Genomic DNA, 20,849 nt, shown 5'->3' on the forward strand with positions numbered 1-20,849 from the left:
TGATGAGACGCGGAATGAGGACGTTCTTGAGAGTAACCTCTTGCCGCCAGTGTCTAGTAATCTCACGAGACTTTTAAGTGGAACCCGAGAGGACTTAGCTATAGAGCAAGCCAATGATCCCAAGATACAGGAGATAAGGGAGCGCCACCGCGCCACTAAGACAGCAAACAATATTTCTTTCGAGATGAGAAAGGGAGTGCTGTATCGCTTATTCAAGGATAAGCGCGGAGTAGAGCGGGACCAATTAGTTGTTCCCCAAAAGTACCGCGGAGACTTACTGCGACTTTCCCATGGCAGCTCGTGGTCATGTCACCTTGGAATAAAGAAAACAAAGCAGAGGCTGTTGCAAGAATACTATTGGCCTGGATGTTTTAAGGACACGGAAAATTTTGTACGGTCATGCGACACGTGCCAGCGGGTTGGAAAGGCGCAAGATAAGTGGAAAGCGCCGATGGTGTTAGTACCAATCATTACCGAGCCGTTTCACCGGTTAGTAATAGATGTAGTTGGGCCACTTCCTGTGACAGAGTCAGGGTACCGTTATATCCTCACTATGTTATGCCCAGCCACAAAGTTTCCAGAGGCTGTTCCGCTGCGCGAGGTGACGTCCGAGAGTGTAGTGGATTCGCTGCTGTCAGTGTTTGCACGAGTTGGATTCCCTTCTGAGGTCCAAAGTGATCAGGGTAGCGTTTTCACGAGTGTCCTCACCACCTCATTTCTCGAGCGATGCGGCATTAAGGTAGTGCATAGCTCGATCCATCATCCGCAGAGCAACAGCGTAGAAAGATGGCACTCTGTTCTCAAACGAGTCCTGAGGGGACTGTGCTATGAAAACAAGCGCGAATGGGATACCTGCCTGCCTGCAGCGCTTTTCGCTTTGCGGTCAGTGCCGCACGAATCCACTGGATTTAGCCCAGCCGAGTTGGTGTACGGAAGGTCACTGCGCTCACCTTTGCGAATGGTGCGCGAAGCCTGGGAGGGGCGCGGAGAAGACCCAACAGTAGTAGAATTCATTCTGAACCTCTTGAATCGCTTACATAACACTAAGGAACTCGTTGAGGCCAGCATGAAGTCAGCCCAGGCTCGTTCCAAGGTGTACTATGATAAGACAGCCCGTCAAAGGACGTTTTGTATCGGGGACCAGGTGATGTTGCTGAGAAGTTCAAGGCAGAATAAGCTCGAAGTACAGTGGGAAGGACCGGCTGAAGTCGTTGCAAAGCTTTCTAACACTAACTACGCAGTGAAAATTCCCGGTAGGCGTAAAGAAGTGCGCATTTATCATTGCAATCTTATGAAGCCTTATGTGCAGAGGGAAGCCGTGGTAAATCTAACGTTAAACCTTCCCGAGGAGATGGGGGACAACTTGATTTGCCTCAGCGGAAAAGGAAGCAACGCTCAGGAGCTTCTCAAAAAGACGGAGCAGAGAGGAGAACTAAAGAAATCCCAGCTGTCCGATCTGGGCGAGATAATAACAGAGTTTGAGGCCTGCTTCGTGGACAGGCCAGGCAGAACTGATTTGACTGAGCACGATATTGAGCTGACTTCAGACGTGCCAGTGCGATCAAGGTGCTACCGATTTTCTCCAAGGCAAAGAGAAATTCTGGATAGGGAAGTAACTCGCATGCTGGAATTGGGAGTAATAAAACCCTCGGAAAGCGATTATGCTTCGCCTATGATCTTAGTAGAAGCTCCAGGTAAAGACCCTAGGCCTGTGGTAGACTACCGAAAGCTAAATTCTCTCACCAGGGATCAAGTGTATCCTATTCCGAATATTGAGGAGAGAGTAGAACAGGTCAGTAGAGCGGCATATGTGACTACGCTGGACCTTACTCGAGGATACTGGCAAGTACCGCTCACTGAACGCGCCAGCAGATACGCGGCTTTCGTCACTCCGACGGGCAGCTACCAGCCAACAATGATGAGTTTCGGGCTCAAAAATGCTCCATTTTGTTTTTCCCGACTCATGGATAGGGTTTTAAAGGGGTGTGAAACATTCGCGGTGCCTTATTTAGATGACATTGCGGTTTTTTCCGACTCATGGGCGGACCATATGGTACATTTAAGAGCTGTACTGAGCCTTTTGCGTCAAGCTGGACTAACCGTAAAGGCCGAGAAATGTTGCCTGGCAAGGGCGACCGTGGACTACTTGGGTCACAATGTAGGTCAAGGTTTCAGGAAACCCAGCGAGATTAAGATTTCTGCGGTAGCAGACTACCCGCGGCCGAGCACGAAGACGGAAATTCGAGCATTCCTAGGTCTGACTGGATACTACAATCACTACATCCCTAACTATTCAGCTTTGGCCAGCCCTCTGACCGACGCTCTCCGCAAGACAGAACCGACAAATGTAGTCTGGGACGAACAAAAGGAAGCCTCCTTCGTAAACCTGAAGGCTGTGCTGATTAGCCGTCCGGTATTGCGAGCTCCAGACTATGACCGAGAATTCACGGTCTAGTGTGATGCCAGTGATCGAGGGTTAGGTGCTGTTCTCTGCCAGAGAGATGACGACGGTAATGAGCACCCCGTGCTCTACCTGAGCAGAAAACTGAGTTCTAGAGAGAGAGCTTATTGCGCGTCAGAGAAAGAGTGCGCTTGCATTGTATGGGCCATTCAAAAATTGCAGTGCTATCTTGGAGGGACCAAATTCACCGTAGAGACGGACCATTGTCCCCTGGCTTGGCTGCAAACTGCGACATCGAAAAACAGTCGCCTTCTTAGGTGGAGCTTGATTTTACAGCAATACAATTTTCAAATAAGATACAAAAAGGGGAAGTTAAATGGGAATGCGGACGCGCTTAGCCGCTCTTTCTAAGCGGTCCGAGATGTTCCTCACCATGTATCGAAATTGATAATCAGGTTTTTTTTTTTTTCGTGCGCTTGTATATGTGTGGCTATGTAAAGCAGCACGTTTGGTTTTCTAGGAATACGTGGGTCCTGAACGTCTTGAGAGTGGGCTTTTCTCGAACAACAATGGCAGTTTTCTTTTAACCTGGTCGCTTCAGACGGGAGCCGAGTGCTTGCTTCGACATGTGGTTGAGTTTCAGACAGCTCGAGCAATTTGGCCTACAACAATCAAGACAACGCGACAAGCAACAGCGAGCTTCAAGCGTTCACGTGCAGGCCATTAAGTCGTCTCTTCATGCAGCAGCTGGGACTGCTGCCCTCCGAGACTCTTCTGGCGGGGGAGGAGGCTGTTACGACCAAGCATCCGCATTTGCGCGCTCTATTGTTCGCCTGTGGGCATGGATAAGTGCTGTGGATATGTGGTGATGGTCCAATGGCTCTAAGTGAGCCTGTTTCCAGGAATCCTGTTTTGTAAGCCTGTTTTGCTTTGTGGAGGCCTGCAAATGCCAAATTGACCCTGTCAAGAGAACGTCTGGAAAAACACAAAGAAACGTCTCCCTGCCGGAAATGCAGGAAGTGCTTTCTTTCTTTTGTTCACCCTTCCAGTCGAGAAGCCCTATCGTCCAGTGAGGAATGTCTACTTTCCAAAGGAGACGACAGAGTGACATGTCCGCTGACGTGCAGGACAAGAAAGGAGCATGACGCATACAGCCATTAAGTGATTTCCCAGGAATGCAGGAAAGATTTGCAATTGTCGAAAACTGACAATGCTGGGAGCGTATGCGGCGCCCACGTGCACTTGGGTTTCTGAGAAGTAAACCCACTTGTCAGAACCAGCCTGTGGTTTCTTTGCTGAAGAATAGAAATGTACCTCCTCTCCTCGCCGTTCCCAAGCTTTTCCCGCCAACAAGTGATCACGCCCAACGAATTAATGCCGGACCAGTCAGTGCTTCAGACCATCAGTGCAGTGATGTGTTCGATTGGATGCCGATACCTGAGGGGCGTGCCCTGGATTTGGTTGGTCAGCATCTTCAGAGAGGGGCTGGACATAGGGGGGTTTTAAGGACGCTGCAGAGCACGAAATGTCGCTCTGAGCCCTGGGTAAACGGCTCATCCAGTCGCTTCTCGCTATGAACTCTTAACGCTTGTCATTTTGCTGATGTACCCTTCTTTTTCATGTAAATAATCCTGTAAATAAGTTTTCTCAAAGTGCCATTAAACCTGCTTGTAAATATTTTACCAACTTCGAAGATTCAGTCCTTATTCAACCCCGAGTCTCTGCACGCTACCAAGTGAAGGCCGGGACGACGTAGCCCCAGCGTCACGACACCACGGAGGAGCTGGTGATGTGATGATAGAGGGTTTTAGCTTACCGTGATCCGCGATCCGCTACCGTGATCCGCCACCGCGCGTTCCACTGCGCATGCCCAGACCCCCCTTGACGCCGATAGATGGCGCCACATACTGGATGTCGGCACATAGACCTGCCGCATCGGGACCAATCAGGTTGCCCACGCGCGGTAGAGAGTCACGGTGGCGGATCGCGGTAAGCTAAATCTCTCTAATGCTTGAACAGTACGGTACATTGGGTACGTTCGATTTTCAGTACCGAGTAGTCCCGGACTGCTTGCTGACGGATGTCCGGCATTCTATTTTACTCGAGTATCCAGAAGCTCCTCTCACCAGTAGGACAACATACGGGCCGGCGGCCATGTTGAGCTTGACTCCGAGCTTATTCTGAGTACTTTTCGTGTTGCTGCAGACGATATCATACGCTAACAATGGCATAAGCTCCATAGCTGGTCTCTAAGCAGCTGCAAGACGTTTAAATCTTGTATCTTCGCTTTCTTGTCCTGAATTTCACTACGCACGGAAGCGTCCAGAGCCTCGAGCCCGGATTGTTTGTTCATGCTGTCCACAAGTTCTTCACCAGTTACCTTTTCAGCGCGCAGGTCTGAAAGCGTCGCAAGAGAATTGCTGTCTGCTGGAGCGGCTAACGCCTGTTGCAATTGCTTTTGCAAACGCTTTCGTCTGCTTTCGAACGCAGCTGGGCCTATGGAAAAACTTCGCCAGCAACATTCGAAAGCAAACCCTGCCAAACTGAGTTCTGTAAGACACTTGGCTGTCGCGCTAAGTTCTTGAAAAGTACCGATTGATTAGCGCCTCTGCTATCTATCTTTAGTATTACATGTATGCCAAAAGATAAACGTGCGCGCGGCGCCAGCGTGAAAGAACTGAGTCGCGGTGACTGATGTATGGCATTATCTGATAAAATCAAGCGATGGAGGGAGCTTGCAAGGTCATAAGACCATTACGATCGGGGGAGTTTGCAAGGCCTTGTGACCATCTACTTCCTGTCAGAACGGAAGCCAACACCTGTCAACAGCCAAGAAGATGCGCATGAGTGTTTGCTGCGCTGGCCTTTGTATCCCTTTGATGAGGAAACGTGGAATGCTATTGGAGAAAAAAAACAACTACGGAAATTCAGAAAAATTGGAAGTAGTTAATGCGGTTGGCTTAGCGCATATATAGGAAGAGTGGGACTCCTGCCTGCTTCGTCTATATTCAATGCCGCAGGCAGCTACGGTTACTATAACCTTGTATGTTTACTAGCCTGGCTTGTTCTGTACAAATATAAACACATAAAAAAAAAAACGAAAAACAAAAGCAGTAACCCCGAATCAGCAAGTCTAAAGCACCGTACAGTCTGGGAGCATATTATTTCCAATCTTTGATTACAAATCTTTAGACATCGTTCACTTCCAAGAGAGCTTTTTTCCATCGATTCTGAAAAACCAAACCGCAAAATACTCTCATATACATTATTCCCTCACGATGCCTGTGAAAAACAACTTGTCTAGCGCTTAAAGGTCAGCTCCGGTGGTTTTTTCATCATTTTGTGTTTTCGGTTGAATTACATTCCTCGGCACGTCCTGACTCCAAACAAAAAACGGTTTTTCGAAATTCCAATTAGAAGTATTTTTAAAAAGGAAAAACAGCAAATCGAAACCGAAACTGCTTTCACGGCCAGAAACGACGTCCCACTTGACAAAATGGTGACGTCACACTCAGTATTAGAAAAACACACGTACGCGCGTTGGATGGTGAAAATAACGTATGGAAATCATGAAGCATTGCATAAAATGTCTGAGGTAGTTCAATATAAGCCTCACAATTTCATAATCATGCGGGAAGTGGACAGTAATGCCGGTATACTGTTTGTGACGTCAGAAACTCAGTGTTGCCGGCAGAAATAGTCTCAATTTAAGCCATGAAAACAGCATATTTTAAAGTCGTGTTGCGCGTGAAGGAATTATTGTACGGCGGCCAAATTTTGTAGAATGCGTCAGTACCGAGAGGAGAATCTACAGTAAAATTTTTATTTGAATATTCGAATGTCGAAAAAACCTCCGGAGTTGCCCTTTAAGAAGAAAAACATTTTGAGATATATCTCTGCGACCTCGGAGCAGTCTTCCGCGTTCATCCTCTGTTCATTTATTTTTCCTCTTCAAGCACGAATACACATGCCCTCACGTGCCCACACTTAAAAGGAAGAAAATCAGCGATGCATGCAGGCATATGCACGCTCCGAGCTCTCACCTGGCTGCCACACCAGGGAAAGAGGAGGCCTAGGAAGAAGATGGCCCCCGAAGCGCCTCCAAATGAACCAGTCGTGATGAAAGTCGCCTGCGGACAGGACGGAAGCTTAGTTTGTGCAGCAGGCGTTTCGATTCAACAGCACATGGAAATTGACAAGCTGAGCGCTGTGCCATTATACAGGAACGTTCGGGATTCTGGCACTCACGCATGCACGTGCACAAACTCAGCAGTGCTTGTGTGTTGTATGTGATGGCTGTTTGTGAATGCCTCACATGACTAATACTTTTTGACTGCGCAGATATTAGAGCCTAGGCAGCCTTTCGTTTTACTAATTGTCACATGGTTTATTAATGTGTACGATGCAGCATTAAGGTGGAATGGCGCCTAAGAGAAGTGAAAATGTTCCTTCGCGTTGCTTCTCAAGGCACACTAAAGTTGCGCAGTTTAAACAACAACAACCACGAAGAAACGCCAATTTAGTGCCTGGTGTCATATATTAGAAAAGAATAAAAACAGTAGCATGCGTAAAAGAAAAACAATAGTCTTCGGAGGGTTTTAGCATAACATCAAACGCTAAGCACTATCCCGATCTCACAGGCGCAAGCGCACACCTTCCACGTGCGCACAGGCAGTTTGTTCCCCACTCAAGTAAGCAGCATAAAGGGCGTCGAGGTTGTCTAAACTCGTTAATTACTGTTGTCATGCTATACAGTCCTGACTAAAATCAAGGGTTAAACAGCGTTGTCTCACCTGAAGGATGGAAGGCAAGCTGCCCGCTAGAAACGCGATCACCACAGTGAGAAGACCGTACGCAGCAGCTGGAACAGAAGAGCAGTGCTGCTGATTATAACCAAGTTGACAGACGTGCAAAGCAGCGTGAAGCACGCCGTTTCTCTCAAGCTACGACATCAAAAAAGGTTTCCAAGAATTTGGGATAACAGAGGGTAACAGAGGTAATTTGTAGTACAGTTGTGATATTGCGAGAGAAAGGATTGCATCTGCTTCCTTCTTCAGAAGCTTAACAGGAAGAGGTGAGAATTGCAGGAGTTTGCCATCGGGGTGCTTTATTTGTGAATCTAAAAAACTGTTATTTTGCCAGTTTGTCCGCGCCAAAAATGCGAGGTTAGAAGGGATTTAATCTGTTGGGGTGAATGTGTAATTCAGGGCCCGCTATTTGGCCCTATAGAGTGAGCGCATTTTGTACTCCTGTGTCACTGGCACATTAAGTGCGATTCTTGTGCCATTACAAATTGAGTAAGAGTAATAGTAATGCCGGCACTCACCAATTGCCTTTGTTGTCCACATGACGGCTTTCGGAGACAGCTTTAACCTAGGCTTTAGGAAATCTTCCCATGTGATGGCAGCCAAGGCGTTGTAGCCGGAGGACATCGTGCTGAAGCCACGAACGTAGAACGATTAGAGCGCATCGTCGCTGGCGTCGGCATAATTTCATGAGTAGCTATGTTCTCTTTCCACTGGTTGTACTTGGCCAGCTGGCAAAAGTCACGCCACAGACTTGTGGAGTTCAGAACTTGGTGCTATTATCGCTAGCGTTAAAAATTTTGGGAGACACTTAAGCTTCCCTTTTAAGGGTGTGAAGCGATAGCGCAGGCTGCCACCCCACATATAAAGCCCCGCTTTAACCAAGCCATTTGAACGTGCCTGCGTGACATATGGGTAACTGAATTCAAGGGAACTGGCAGGCTGATTCTGATATCACCCTCCCAAACGAAAGGAGCTCCTGCCAAGCGTAATGCCAGGCAGCCCTACGTCCATTCAGTGCGTGGCCATGACACATGGCAGCTACAACCTGCCAGCGTTATGCTCTTGATTTTTCACTCACAACACCGAAAACGACGCCAGATCTTCTGGTGAACGGCACCTTGAACGCTATCGCGTTAATAATTCCAAAATGTTCCATCCGGCGTCGAATGTGTATATTTGGTCGCTAACCGCGCTAGTAATATAACACTCTGCAAGTCTTACCTGAGAGATCCACTGTAGACAGCTGTGACGAAGAGCCCAGTCAAGCCTGGCAGGTGACCCATCGAGTCCATAACGAAATACGGCATCAGCTGCGACCAGAAGAGTTCAGTTATCATCATTGCATTGCTGATGGAACTTATTTTAAATTTGAGGTTATTATGAAAACGTCGGCAGTGTTTCTTTTCTTGCACATCGTTAAAGAAATAATTTGCGCTAGTTTATGAGCTCGGGCGCTCGGCTTCATAATCAAGTTAGTGACTTAGTGTCGTCACAGAATTCCTATAAGGTGACGCTGCTGCTACGCTTAAAACTGGCCGCGAGATCTCAGGACGTCCAGCGCTGGCCATAGTATATATATATATATATATATATATATATATATATATATATATTACGAGCGTCCGTTCACTATTCCCAATTACTATTTTCGTTCGAGATTGCGAAAGACAAGCTAATGTTGCCGCCGGTATAATGCGGCTGTAAGTGTAGGTTCCTTGCTGTTTCATGAACTTCAAAAAGGAGTGTCTTCAAAAGGGACTGTTACCGGTTAACCTCCCTGCCTGGCTTCCTCATCTTCCTCCTCCTAAAAAGAGACTGTAATTCTCTCACACTGCAGGTTCTGGCTATACTAGGAAGCCGCCTTCGGACAACAGACTAAAAAGCAAAGGGAGTGAAATCGCAGGCAACTTATCATCAGCGGCAGCACCAGCAGCCAAAGTACTGCAGTGAAAATGCCTCTTACATTTCCGCCCTAGTTAAACACGTCCTGTGAAAACTGCTGTCACCTTCCGCCGCAAAATTCCCATCACTGAGAAATATTTGCAGCAATACTGTCCCCTCTAGGGAAGCGTTATAACCCCTTCACACATTTCTCTCCCCGGGACCCAGGATCTCGATTATTAACCACATCGTGGTACTGTTAAACATCAAAGAAGGCAAAAAAAAAAAAAGCTGTTTTTCACTTGCCTCGTCGTACTTGTTAATGATGGAAGCCTTGACCGGATCGCACTGATGATACAACGCAAAAAGCACCAGGCCGCAGAAGGAGGCGAACGTAAGTGTTCCTGCAACACCCACCATGTTGATGTACAGCGCCCTGCGGATAAGAGCCCGAGGGATGGGCAGTGTTTCACAAATTTCGTACGTGACTAGCCCCGGCGTAGTACCTAACTACACATTCCGCTCAATACTAAAGTGCGAAGAATTCTGAAGAAGGTGTCTTCGAACTGATGAGATGTGAAAGAGGGCTTTATACGTGGTAAACGGGCGTTTCTGAGTAGCACGGGGCAAAAACAAAACAGAACATAGTAAACGACAAATGAGTGATTCCTGCAAGCAGCACGGGGAATGCTAATCGTTAAATGGTTGAGTCACTGTATTCCTGTTGTGATAAGTGCATCGCATGAAACATTAAGTCAACGTCGTAGAACATTAACTCGTTACATAGCCGGGGCATTTGCTAGAGAAAGCCACCCCATCTGCAGGCCTCACTATTTGTGGACAGGCGTTGGCAGGTTTGCGGACGAGCCGATCCTGCTGTGGACAGTAAACGAGACAGAGTATTTTTGTTGCATTTCATTACGTGGTTGTGATACTGTCTTACGGCGCGCTTTATTGTGTTTCATATGTTCGTAGAGGGAGAGGACAACACGCCGTCACAACACACACACACACACACACACACACACACACACACACACACACACACACACACACACACACACACACACACACACACACACACACACACACACACACACACACACACACACACACACACACACACACACACACACACACACACACACACACACACACACACACACACACACACACACACACACACACACACACACACACACACACACACACACACACTCGCACACGCACACGCACACGCACACGCACACGCACGCACACGCGCACACACGCAAGTACGCGCATATTCTAGCTGGTCTGCTGAAAAAGTACTTGCAAAGTTTTAAAACGGTTATTATAAGTAAGCATTTATAATTATTCAACATTTTGCTGTGAACTAAGGTTTTGCCCCTTATTCACATATGTATGTTTAGAAACGGTGATGGTTGACGTCTCTCAGGCATTGTATAACAAGCCGTATTATTCTGGAAAGAGCTGAGGGTGGAAGCATTGCGATTTTATCAAATGCGCCACCTAACAGTGGTACAGGAAGACAGTAGCGATGCCTTCAAATAAACAAAATCCTTAATTCACGTGACTTAGCAGTGCATTTCATAACAAGGTCATTGGGGATCTCGATTTTGAGAGCTTATGTTAACTACACCTGCGCACACTCTGTTGCATACCGATGGAGCACATGTCCAGGGAGCAAGTTCATGAACTCCACGAGCTTCTGACGTCATACGGGGTCGCAACAACGAGCAAAACCGTGGAATGCAAGTGCTACATCTACCTGGAGACATGCAGTAGTTTTAGAGTCTAGCAGAAGCTGGCTGCAGTCAGTTAAGGCGGAACGATGCTCTCAAGCAACATGGCGTTAAGCGTAAGAGGGCTTATCGAGTATGGACTTACACGCGAGCTTTGCGGATGGAGCCGAGGCTGCAGTATCGCTGGATCATGGTCTGGTTAGTGCAGAATCCCATTGTCCAGGTGACTGTGGACCCGACGACCACGCTCCAGAAGGTGAACGTCTTCTGCATGTCGAAGCTCATGCTTGCCGTCGGAAGCAGCGCAGGAGAAGACGTTAGCGTAGGTTCTTGCCGCAGCCATCACCGCGTTCGCGTAGGCACGAACACGCGGCTAATTCACTTCGTGCTCGTAATTCGGTTTATATATATATATATATATATATATATATATATATATATATATATATATATATATATATATATATATATATATCATCATCATCAGCCTGATTATACCCACTGCAGGGCGAAGGCCTCTCCCATATCTCTCCACTTAACCCGGTTCTGTGCTAGCTGCATCCACTTGACCCCTGCGAACTTCTTAATCTCAACCGCCCACCTAACTTTCTGCCGCCCCCTGCTACGCTTTCCTTCCCTTGGAATCCAGTTTGTTACCCTCAGCGACCATCGGTTATCCTCTCTTCGCACTACATGTCCTGCCCATGTCCATTTCTTCTTCTTAATTTCCACTAGAATGTCGTTAACTTGAGTTATTTCTCTGACCCACTCTGCACGCTTTCTATCTCTTAATGTTACCCCTACCATTTTTCGTTCCATAGCCCTCTGGGTTGTCCTCAACTTAAATAGAACTCTCTTGGTTAGCCTCCACGTTTCAGCCCCATAGGTGAGTACAGGCAAGATGCAACTGTTGTATACTTTCCTCTTTAGCGATACCGGTAAGCTGCTAGTCATAATCTGCGAGTGCTTGCCAAATGCGCTCCATCCCAATCTTATTCTTCTTGTTATTTCCTTTTCATGGTCCGGATCTGCGGTTACTACCTGTCCTAAGTAGATATATTCGCCTACTACTTCCAGTATTTCGCTACCTAATGTAAACTCCTGTTCCTTCCCGAGGCTGTTGAACATTACCTTAGTCTTCTGCATATTGATTTTCAAGCCTACCTTTCTACTTTTCCTGTCTAGGTCATCAATCATTATTTGCAGTTCATCTCCCGAGTTGCTTAGCAAGGCAATGTCATCAGCAAATCGCAGATTACTGAGGTATTCTCCATCTAGCCTTATCCCTAACTGCTCCCATTCCAAGTCTCTGAATACTTCCTCTAAACAAGCTGTGAATAGTACTGGGGAGATTGTGTCTCCTTGCCTAACACCTTTCTTTATGGGAATTTTGTTACTTTCTTTATGCAGAACTATGGTTGCTGTGCAGCCACTATATATATCTTCCAGCACTTTCACGTACGGCTCGTCTACCCCCTGATTTCGCAATGCCTGCATCACCGCCGAGGTTTCAACTGAGTCAAATGCTTTTTCGTAACCAATTATTGCTATGTATAAGGGCTGGTTATATTCCGCGCATTTTTCTATCACCTGATTGATGGTATGGATATGATCGATAGTAGAGTACCGTTTCCGAAACCCTGCTTGATCCTTTGCTTGATTGCAGTCTAAGGTTGTCCTGATTCTATTAGCGATTACCTTAGTAAATACCTTATACGTAACAGACAGTAAGCTGATTGGTCTGTAATTTTTAAGGTCCTTAGAGTCCCCTTTCTTGTGAATGAGGATAATGTTTGCATTCTTCCATGCTTCCGGTACCGTCGATGACACCAGGCACTGCGTATACAGGGTGGCCAGTTTTTCTAGCACGATATCCCCCCCGTCCTTCAGCAAATCTGTAGTTATCTGATCCTCTCCAGCTGATTTCCCCCTTTTCATAGTTTCTAGTGCTTTCTTGACCTCGTCCTTCGTCACTGGTGGAACGTCTGACTGTTTTTCCCTGACGCCAATCTCATTACGGTCCTGACTACTTTGGCTACTGTAGAGATCTGTATAGAACTCCTCGGCTACTTTGACTATCTTGTCCATATTAGTGATGACGTTGCCCGCCTTGTCCCTTATCGCATGCATCTGGTTTTTGCCTATGCCCAATTTCTTCTTTACCGCTTTAAGGCTTCCCCCGTTCTTTACAGCATGCTCAATTTTCTCCATGTTATACTTCCTTATATCGGCCACCTTGCGCTTATTGATTAGCTTTGATATCTCGGCCAATTCGATCTGGTCTGTTGGATTGGAAGCTTTCATACTCTGCCGTTTCTTAATCAAATATTTCGTCTCCTTAGACAGCTTACCGGTATCCTCTCTAACTATCCTACCGCCTACTTCTACCGCGCACTCAGTAATGATATCTCTGAAATTATTGTTCCTTGCCTCCAGGGTAATGTCGCCATCCTCAGTTAGAGCTGAATACCTATTCTGTAGCGAGATCCTGAACTCTTCTGCCCTCCCCCTCACCGCTAATTCGTTGATGGGTTTCTTTCTTACTAATCTATTGCGTTCCTTCTTCAGATTTAGGTTAATTCGGGACCTCACCATCCTGTGGTCACTACATCGAACTTTCCCGATTACCTCTACATCCTGCACAATGGCGAGGGTTGAACACATTATGAAGTCGATTTCATTTTTAGTCTCTCCGTTAGGACTTTTCCATGTCCATTTTCGGTTCTTCCGTTTGCTGAAGAAGGTATTCATGATTCGTAAGTTATTGCGCTCTGCAAACTCAACTAGTAACTCCCCCCTGCTATTCCTAGAACCAATGCCATAGTCACCTACTGCCTTGCCTCCTGCCTGTTTTTTTCCCTACCTTGGCATTGAAGTCGCCCATTAGTACAGTATACTGCGTCTTTACTTTTCGCATTGCCGATTCTACATCTTCATAGAAGCTTTCAACTGCCTGGTCATCATAACTACATGTAGGTGCATAGGCCTGTACAACCTTCAGTTTATACCGCTTATTAAGCCTAATTATGATGCCTGCAACCCTCTCATTAATACTATAGAATTCATCTATATTACCCGCTATATACTTATTGACAAGGAAACCTACTCCTAGTTGTCGCCTCTCTGGTAAACCTCGATAACACAGTACATGCCCATCCTTCAGTACAGTATATGCCTCATTCGGCCTCCTAACCTCACTAAGCCCTATGACATCCCATTTCATGCCCTCTAGTTCCTCTAACAGCACTGCTAAACTAGCTTCACTAGCTAGGGTTCTAGCATTAAACGTTGCCAGGGTCAGTTTCCAATGGCGGCCTGTCCAGCGGAGCCAGGCTTTCTTAGCACCCCCTGCTGCGTCACAGGTCTGACCGCCGCCGTGGTCGGTTGTTCCGCAGCCGCTGGTGACTGAGGGCCGAGGTTTTATGGAGCTTATCATAGGAGGTTGTGGCCAATTACTGCACCAGGGTGGCCAACTCCTGTTCTGGTGAGGGTTCACCGGCATCAGGTCGCACCCCAAACCTGTATATGCAATTCCATCGACACGCGGATTTTTTTTTTTTTTTTTTTTTGTCATCCGGTGGAGAATTGCGCGGCACCGGGATTTGAACCCCGGTCCTCTTGCATGCGAGGCGGATGTTCTACCGCTACGCCACCGCTATATATATATATATATATATATATATATATATATATATATATATATATATATATATATATATATATATATATATATATATATATATATATATATATATATATATATATATATATATATATATATATATATATATATATATATATATATATATATATATTCTATTGCGATCAGATTTAATATAATTCCCACTATAGCGAGACCTTACTCATCTGTTTGGACAACAATGACAAATCATTTTGAGTTGTAATACTTTTCATCTCTGCTTTCTGTTAGACAAGTGTTTCTGCATGTTCCTGCTAGGTAGCGAAGCAGCATTAGCTATATACAGATCAGATATTTACGCACCCAATTTTATAAGACTCTTAGCAAAAGTGTTGCCACCTACGCTGTGTATATACATGTTATGCTGTTCAGGCTCTCTATTTATTGGTGTCATTTGCTTATGGTTTCGGTGAAGTTAACTGCCAAGGTAGCTTAAAAAAAAAGAAATACAGACATCCTAACGGCGCTCATGTGTGGGCCGCCAGGTCCTATTATGTAAGCTCTGCAATCTCTGTTCATTACGTAAGTTGCGGCAGCGATTTGATCATTTGAACCTAGTAAATATTATATAAACGTACACCCAATACGCCGAGCATCGTCGTGCTACGCTAAGAGGGCAGAACGTTACTTATAGCACAATGGTTACTCGTTAGAAAACAAGGCTTGCTATTTTCATCCTAGGTAACACAACTCCTCAGATGCTGATATCAAGCGGAAATTTTTTGTACGGAAACAAGACATCTTGCAAGGTTGTTTCCTTTAAAATAGTTTATGCCTTTTACAAATAGATGCTGATGGCTGTCCTGTACAACAAAAGCCGAGAAAAAGCAATGAGTGATACTGTATACAGACACGCTAATTTCTTCAATTAAATGTTACGCGTTTAACTTTAAATTGTTATTTTCTTTGTAGTATACGCTACACTGTTCTGGTATCTTAAAACAAGGGCAGCTCTCGTTTTTTATTTTGTTTTTCGCTGCTCGTATCCCTACAGAAGCAAGAACGACTGCACAAAATGTAATTGTTCCAGCACTGGGACAAACAGCCAGACAGGTAATGTTTCTGAGGCGAGACGCTTAGCAACCATGCTTTAATTATTAAATGACTTTGATTAGGTGCATTGCTTTTATAACGTCTTGTAGTATGAAAATTTTCGAATAGCTTGAAGTGATTAGTCGCCTTCCAATGTCCATTGTGCGATCCTTCTTGGAATAATGTCACATAAACCACGCTACCGAGTTAGAATCAAGAATAATCATTACGTTCATAAAGTGTTGAACAAAGTGCTGCGGTGTTATATGCGGTGCGCATTTATAGTACAGTGGTGCTCTTCGTGCCGTTCTAATTATTTACTGATAGCCCCTAGCGCATCGGTATTGAGTACTCATGATCATAATAATTGTACGACGCGCATTCAAACCGTGCAGTGGTCACCATAAACATCTAGAATTATTTTATACCTTCAAAGGATCCGCGAGAAGTGGTGCGTATATGTACCTACTCAAAAAACTCCAGCAGTCCATGCTTATCGACAGCGCTGTAAACCGCACTGGGCCCACCAATCATGATCAAGCCCTGCAAAACGAAACAGACACGCACAACAATTATCTCTTCGAATACGTAACAAGTGTTATGAGAAACCATTCAGCACTAGAACGCGCAGAGCCTTGCAAAGTTAAACCAGTGAAATAAAAGGCCACGATTAGACAAAAAACAGCGCTACAACGGAGACAAGAGAGAAGAAGACGGGACCAGCGGGACAAAAGGCCACGACCAAGGAAGGAATGGCCGATAGCGCCTCCCTCCATGTGACTCACGATCATTGTTTCATAAGCCGTGCGAAATTTCACTCCTTATAGAGGTATTTCACTATTTGCAATCCAAGCCCCCCATAATGCGCTACGCTATTACTGCAGCTAAACTCGAACAGTCGCACATGTACGCTTCAGATGGTTGGTACTTAATTGCTTTAGATATTTTCGTCTATGGATCATATTTGGATCAAAACACAATTAATACACTTGAATTTATACTTGAAATGCAGACCAATAGACGTTCTTATAGGGATAAAACACAGCGTTTTCCGACGTATTCAAACGTGCACTACGTTAAACAGAAGGGCCTTCTTTGTCTTTCTGCGCACGAAGCGGCAAGTTTAGGTCGTGTCATTGGAATTATTTCGGTGCATTTTTTACAGTGTTTGCTCTTTCTGAAAATGAGTCCAACATTAGGAATGAATATCGCTGCAGAATAAAAAATCTCAGCTCTGGTGCTATAGGCAGCACTTCGCAAGTGAAAGACTACTTTGGCTGAAATGCACAAGTGGCATTGACAAGGTGTAATTAAAAAAAAATCACAAATAGCAAATAGACACTACAGACTACAATGACCTTAGCTCTTCGATATGTATTTCAGGGAAAAGGGAACAATGGTCTGACTGACAGCTTATTGATGTGCTTGTTTCGAGGTCTATCAACATGGCTCACTGACACTAATAATCGAATAATCTGCCATTGTGTACGAGCGAAGCCTCGGTTTCCATCATGTCTTGAGTGCGGCTGAACTTCGGTCACAGTAAGGACCGATTAGATGGTCGTATTCTTTCAATACAACAGAAGTGCTTTTCCAGAAACTTATGTAGGGCATGTACTAAATACGGTGCCTTTTTTTAGCAGGCATTCACGTCAGGCACGGGAGCGATTTTAAAGCTGTAGTGTTAAGGGTGCCCGCTCCGCGGAAAATCCAGCGTTGGAGTTGGGAGTGAAAAATCACAAGCATACCACTGGCAAGGTGACATGAAGGTGACATGGCTGGGCACTCATCGGTCGGTTCGTTGTGTGACATCACACAACTTATCAAGCGAGTAGAAAAGTGTGTGTATGCGAACAAAGAATCACAGTGGGAGCCACATACGAAAGTCATAAACGCTGCTACGCCCTTAAAGGTGGAGTTCGTGTGTTCACAAGATTTATCGTCATGTCTATGTATGCCATTACTGTGTCATCGCTGCGTACTCCCTTAATAAAGACATAATAGCGCACACATGTGGGTTCGTGCAGTGAAATCAGCTTCTTTATAAAAAAAAAAAAAGAAAAATTACGCAATTTTCAACGCAACCCCGCGCAATTAAACTACTCCTTCTAAAAGGAGGTACTCTTTTCCGCTTGTAAAACTATTGCTGCTGCTGCTACAAAAAAAAAAGTTCAAAGAGCGCAGGATGAATTTATTTCCACAGGTCGTAGAATTGAGGGCTTCAGCTGAACGGTACTGCAAACTACAATGCTCGCTTTTTTTTTTTTTTTTTGATGAAACACAGGTCAAGGAAACGAGTCGCATGAGTATGTTTACAAACGGGTCACGTTTATCATCTGGCGTGCAGTGCTGATGTAGTGTTTATTTTCATATAGACAAGGGCTTTGCGGAGAGATAATGCGCCCGAGTTCGTTATCAGAAAATAACGAAACTGGCCCTCCGTGCGTATCTTGTACCTATTCTTGTGAGCCAGTGAAAGAATTTGGGACAGCAGAAATTATCTTTCTCTAGCTGTATGTAGTACATGCTGTCTTCACAATAGAGGGCCTAACTCATATTTAATTGTAGTGGTTGTACTTACACAAAGCACAGCTACAGTTACACAGCTATCAGATAGTCTAGCTGCTCCTAATATTCAGCCTTGACCTTTACAGATATTTGCAGTCCTCAGACAATACAGATATCCTGATGCCTTCTGAGTGACCCTGATTGACGTAGCGCAAGATAAAAATCACTGTTAAGGCACTCTGTCAAATGCGCAAATGGAATCTCTGACGCACACACAAAAAGAGGCCTCGCGTGCATAATCTCATTACAGTCCTACTATTCATAAAAGCCACATGCGACTGATTTTTGATGACAGTATCGACACTATTGTCGCTTGGAATTTAGAAATATCGCTCGATCAAAGATGGCATTTAAACAGATTATTATGGCTCCCAAGTAGAGAAATCAGCAACGTCATCTTTCATTCAAACCTTTTGTTCATATTTTACCACTCTTATTAAGAATAGATCACGTAGAAGGGAAACACTAAATTCGGATTTCTGTATTAAATGAAATCAATCTATTTGGCAAAAAGAAAGGGGGGGGTTGAAAACCCGACGTGATCTGGAGTAAAAGGCACACCACTAAGCCATCTAACTTTTTCATTTTTTCATTCCCTTATACCACAGTACGTCATTTGAAAACTTATCAAAAAATCATTAGAAAGGAACTAGCGAAGTTTTGGTACGGGGTTGCGGGCCGTTAAAAATTGCGTTCGTGCTCTAATTCCACACACTATTTGAAACATTTTCAATGCATTATTATTTTTCCTGGCTAATCCCATATAGCTTTATTCCTAAGTCCTTCGACAATATCGGCTCGAAACAGTGTGTGTCTCGTCCGTTTTGGCCAAATGATTGCGAGCGAACATATTTAGCAGTTAATACATGCATATTTGTGCTAAATTCTAGCACACAGAACGTTTAGGTGCACCATAAGGTGAACATTCATCACGAAATTAATTTTTATCGGGTCTGGTTTTAAACCAATTGCCATGAAAACAACAAAAAGTGTTATGGTGCGCGTTCGTTCACAAACCCATTTTCATCGCGTAATGCATTTTTTTTACTACAAGCCAATTAAATTGCGCTCGGATTCATGCTTTTCTAGCAGGTATTCCGTGACATCACAAGTTTTCATTGTGAGGTCGAGCGCTTGTTCTCCATCTTGTCACAGCTTGGAGCTACCAGCAGCTACGACAGCGGTGTGCGGATAAAACTGGTGTACCTTGATGGCGACAATGAAAAATCCGGAGACCATCAGCACCATCTGTATTACGTCGGTCCAAACGACAGCTTTGATGCCTCCCTGCAAAAAAAAAAAAAGTATGCCATTGTCATATGCGCAGCTGCAGCCACATTCCGTGGGCAAGAACGATAGGTCCGGCGTATGACATTTCTATTGCTCCGCGAATGTAGGAACATTAAATTTTAGTGTTTTCTTTAATCACAGATGCAAACGTGCTCTAGACATCTAGGAGAACATATCAAATTCTTATGTTCTTGCATTCACACAGCCCAGCCAGAGGTCTATATGTGTGCGTATTCACGGGTACATATGCTTGTGAATAATGTGAAGAAGTCAGCGCAAAATACGAAAGCAAGACAGAAGGGAGGACATATAGGAGAGTCACGAGTGAACACAGCGCTCATGACTGTATACGTGCCCCCCCCCCCCCCCCCCCCCCCCGCCCTTGTTTTTCGTCCGTATTGTGCGCCAACTTCTTCACACTATGCAATCCCAACTAGCCCGGCAGCTTGCTCTTCTGAGGCGTGTGTTTGGCAGACATAAAATTGGAAATGTACTCGTATCGCCACTTCTTAGCGGGGTATTTCTCACGCCTCAGAACAGTACGAACGGAATGTGTGAAAAGGGGGTAGAAATTGGATAGTAAACATCTAGTGCACAAGAAGTTTAGACTAACCTGCGCACTTCAAATGAATTTTCTTTATGATTTACCGCATATTTTGGACATTTTATTTATGCATATTTGAATGGTTATCACGAGTGATAATTAATCGCGAAGCAAATCACGAGGTGTCTCCAACCAGCACTGGCCCTAATGTTGTCCAAAGGCAACAGCTTGATGCAGCTAAGTTACCGGTTAGGGTGCTTGTCTATAGGGCGAGAGATCTGAACTAGTGATGGTCAAGGGGAAAATGCGATTATGTCAGACTAATAAAGTACTTACATGCCCTTAGGCAAAAACACAGAGGCTGCAGTGTTTGGCAGTAACACTGCTCTGAGCGTGTCTTTTCCAGCAAACCGCCACTGCCTGTAATCATTCTCATTTGTGGCATTTTCATTAGCTGATTATATAAATCTAAGTGCATTATTTTGCCAGTTTGGTTTGCAGTGACCTTGGTTGTTTGCTCATGATAATTTCAGTGTAAGTTAGGGCTCTTCGCGTATCAAAGTCCAGCGCGCGACACAATATTTTCCGGAAGGCTTCAACAGCGTCATCTTCCCGTCTCGGGGAAGCCTTCCGGCAAATAGTAAGTGTCGCGCGCTGGACTTTGATTGGCGCAAAGCCCTAACTTGCACTGAAATGATCATGAGCAAACAACCAAGGTCACTGCAAACCAAATTGGCAAAACAATGCGTCATCGTTCCGTTTCTCCGAAAAGGGAAGATGACGCTGTTAAATTTCTCAGCTTTCATGCTTGTCACCAGTTCTTTAACAGCCTTCACGATGTATGGCTTGCCACTGCCACAGTATACAGCATTCACTGTGT

At 45.1% G+C, this 20,849-nt stretch overlaps 1 protein-coding gene across 1 annotated transcript in view; it reads right to left on the reverse strand.

Annotated features, from left to right (window-relative positions):
* The window catches only part of LOC146185760 (sodium-coupled monocarboxylate transporter 1-like), a 56,512-nt gene that overhangs the window by 12,334 nt on the left and 23,329 nt on the right, over positions 1–20,849 (reverse strand). Inside the window, exons 6-13 of the mRNA XM_084606681.1 lie at positions 19,342–19,422; positions 16,037–16,110; positions 10,981–11,121; positions 9,397–9,526; positions 8,431–8,519; positions 7,728–7,837; positions 7,195–7,262; positions 6,445–6,531 (exon numbers count right to left, since the gene is read on the reverse strand). Coding sequence (XP_084462807.1) covers positions 6,445–6,531; positions 7,195–7,262; positions 7,728–7,837; positions 8,431–8,519; positions 9,397–9,526; positions 10,981–11,121; positions 16,037–16,110; positions 19,342–19,422 — 780 coding nt within the window. The remainder of the gene's footprint in view (positions 1–6,444; positions 6,532–7,194; positions 7,263–7,727; positions 7,838–8,430; positions 8,520–9,396; positions 9,527–10,980; positions 11,122–16,036; positions 16,111–19,341; positions 19,423–20,849) is intronic.

The sequence above is a fragment of the Amblyomma maculatum genome, chromosome 6 (genome assembly GCF_055883805.1).
Source record: "Amblyomma maculatum isolate TAMU_Amacu chromosome 6, ASM5588380v1, whole genome shotgun sequence".
In the NCBI taxonomy this organism is placed as follows: Eukaryota; Metazoa; Arthropoda; class Arachnida; order Ixodida; family Ixodidae; genus Amblyomma; species Amblyomma maculatum.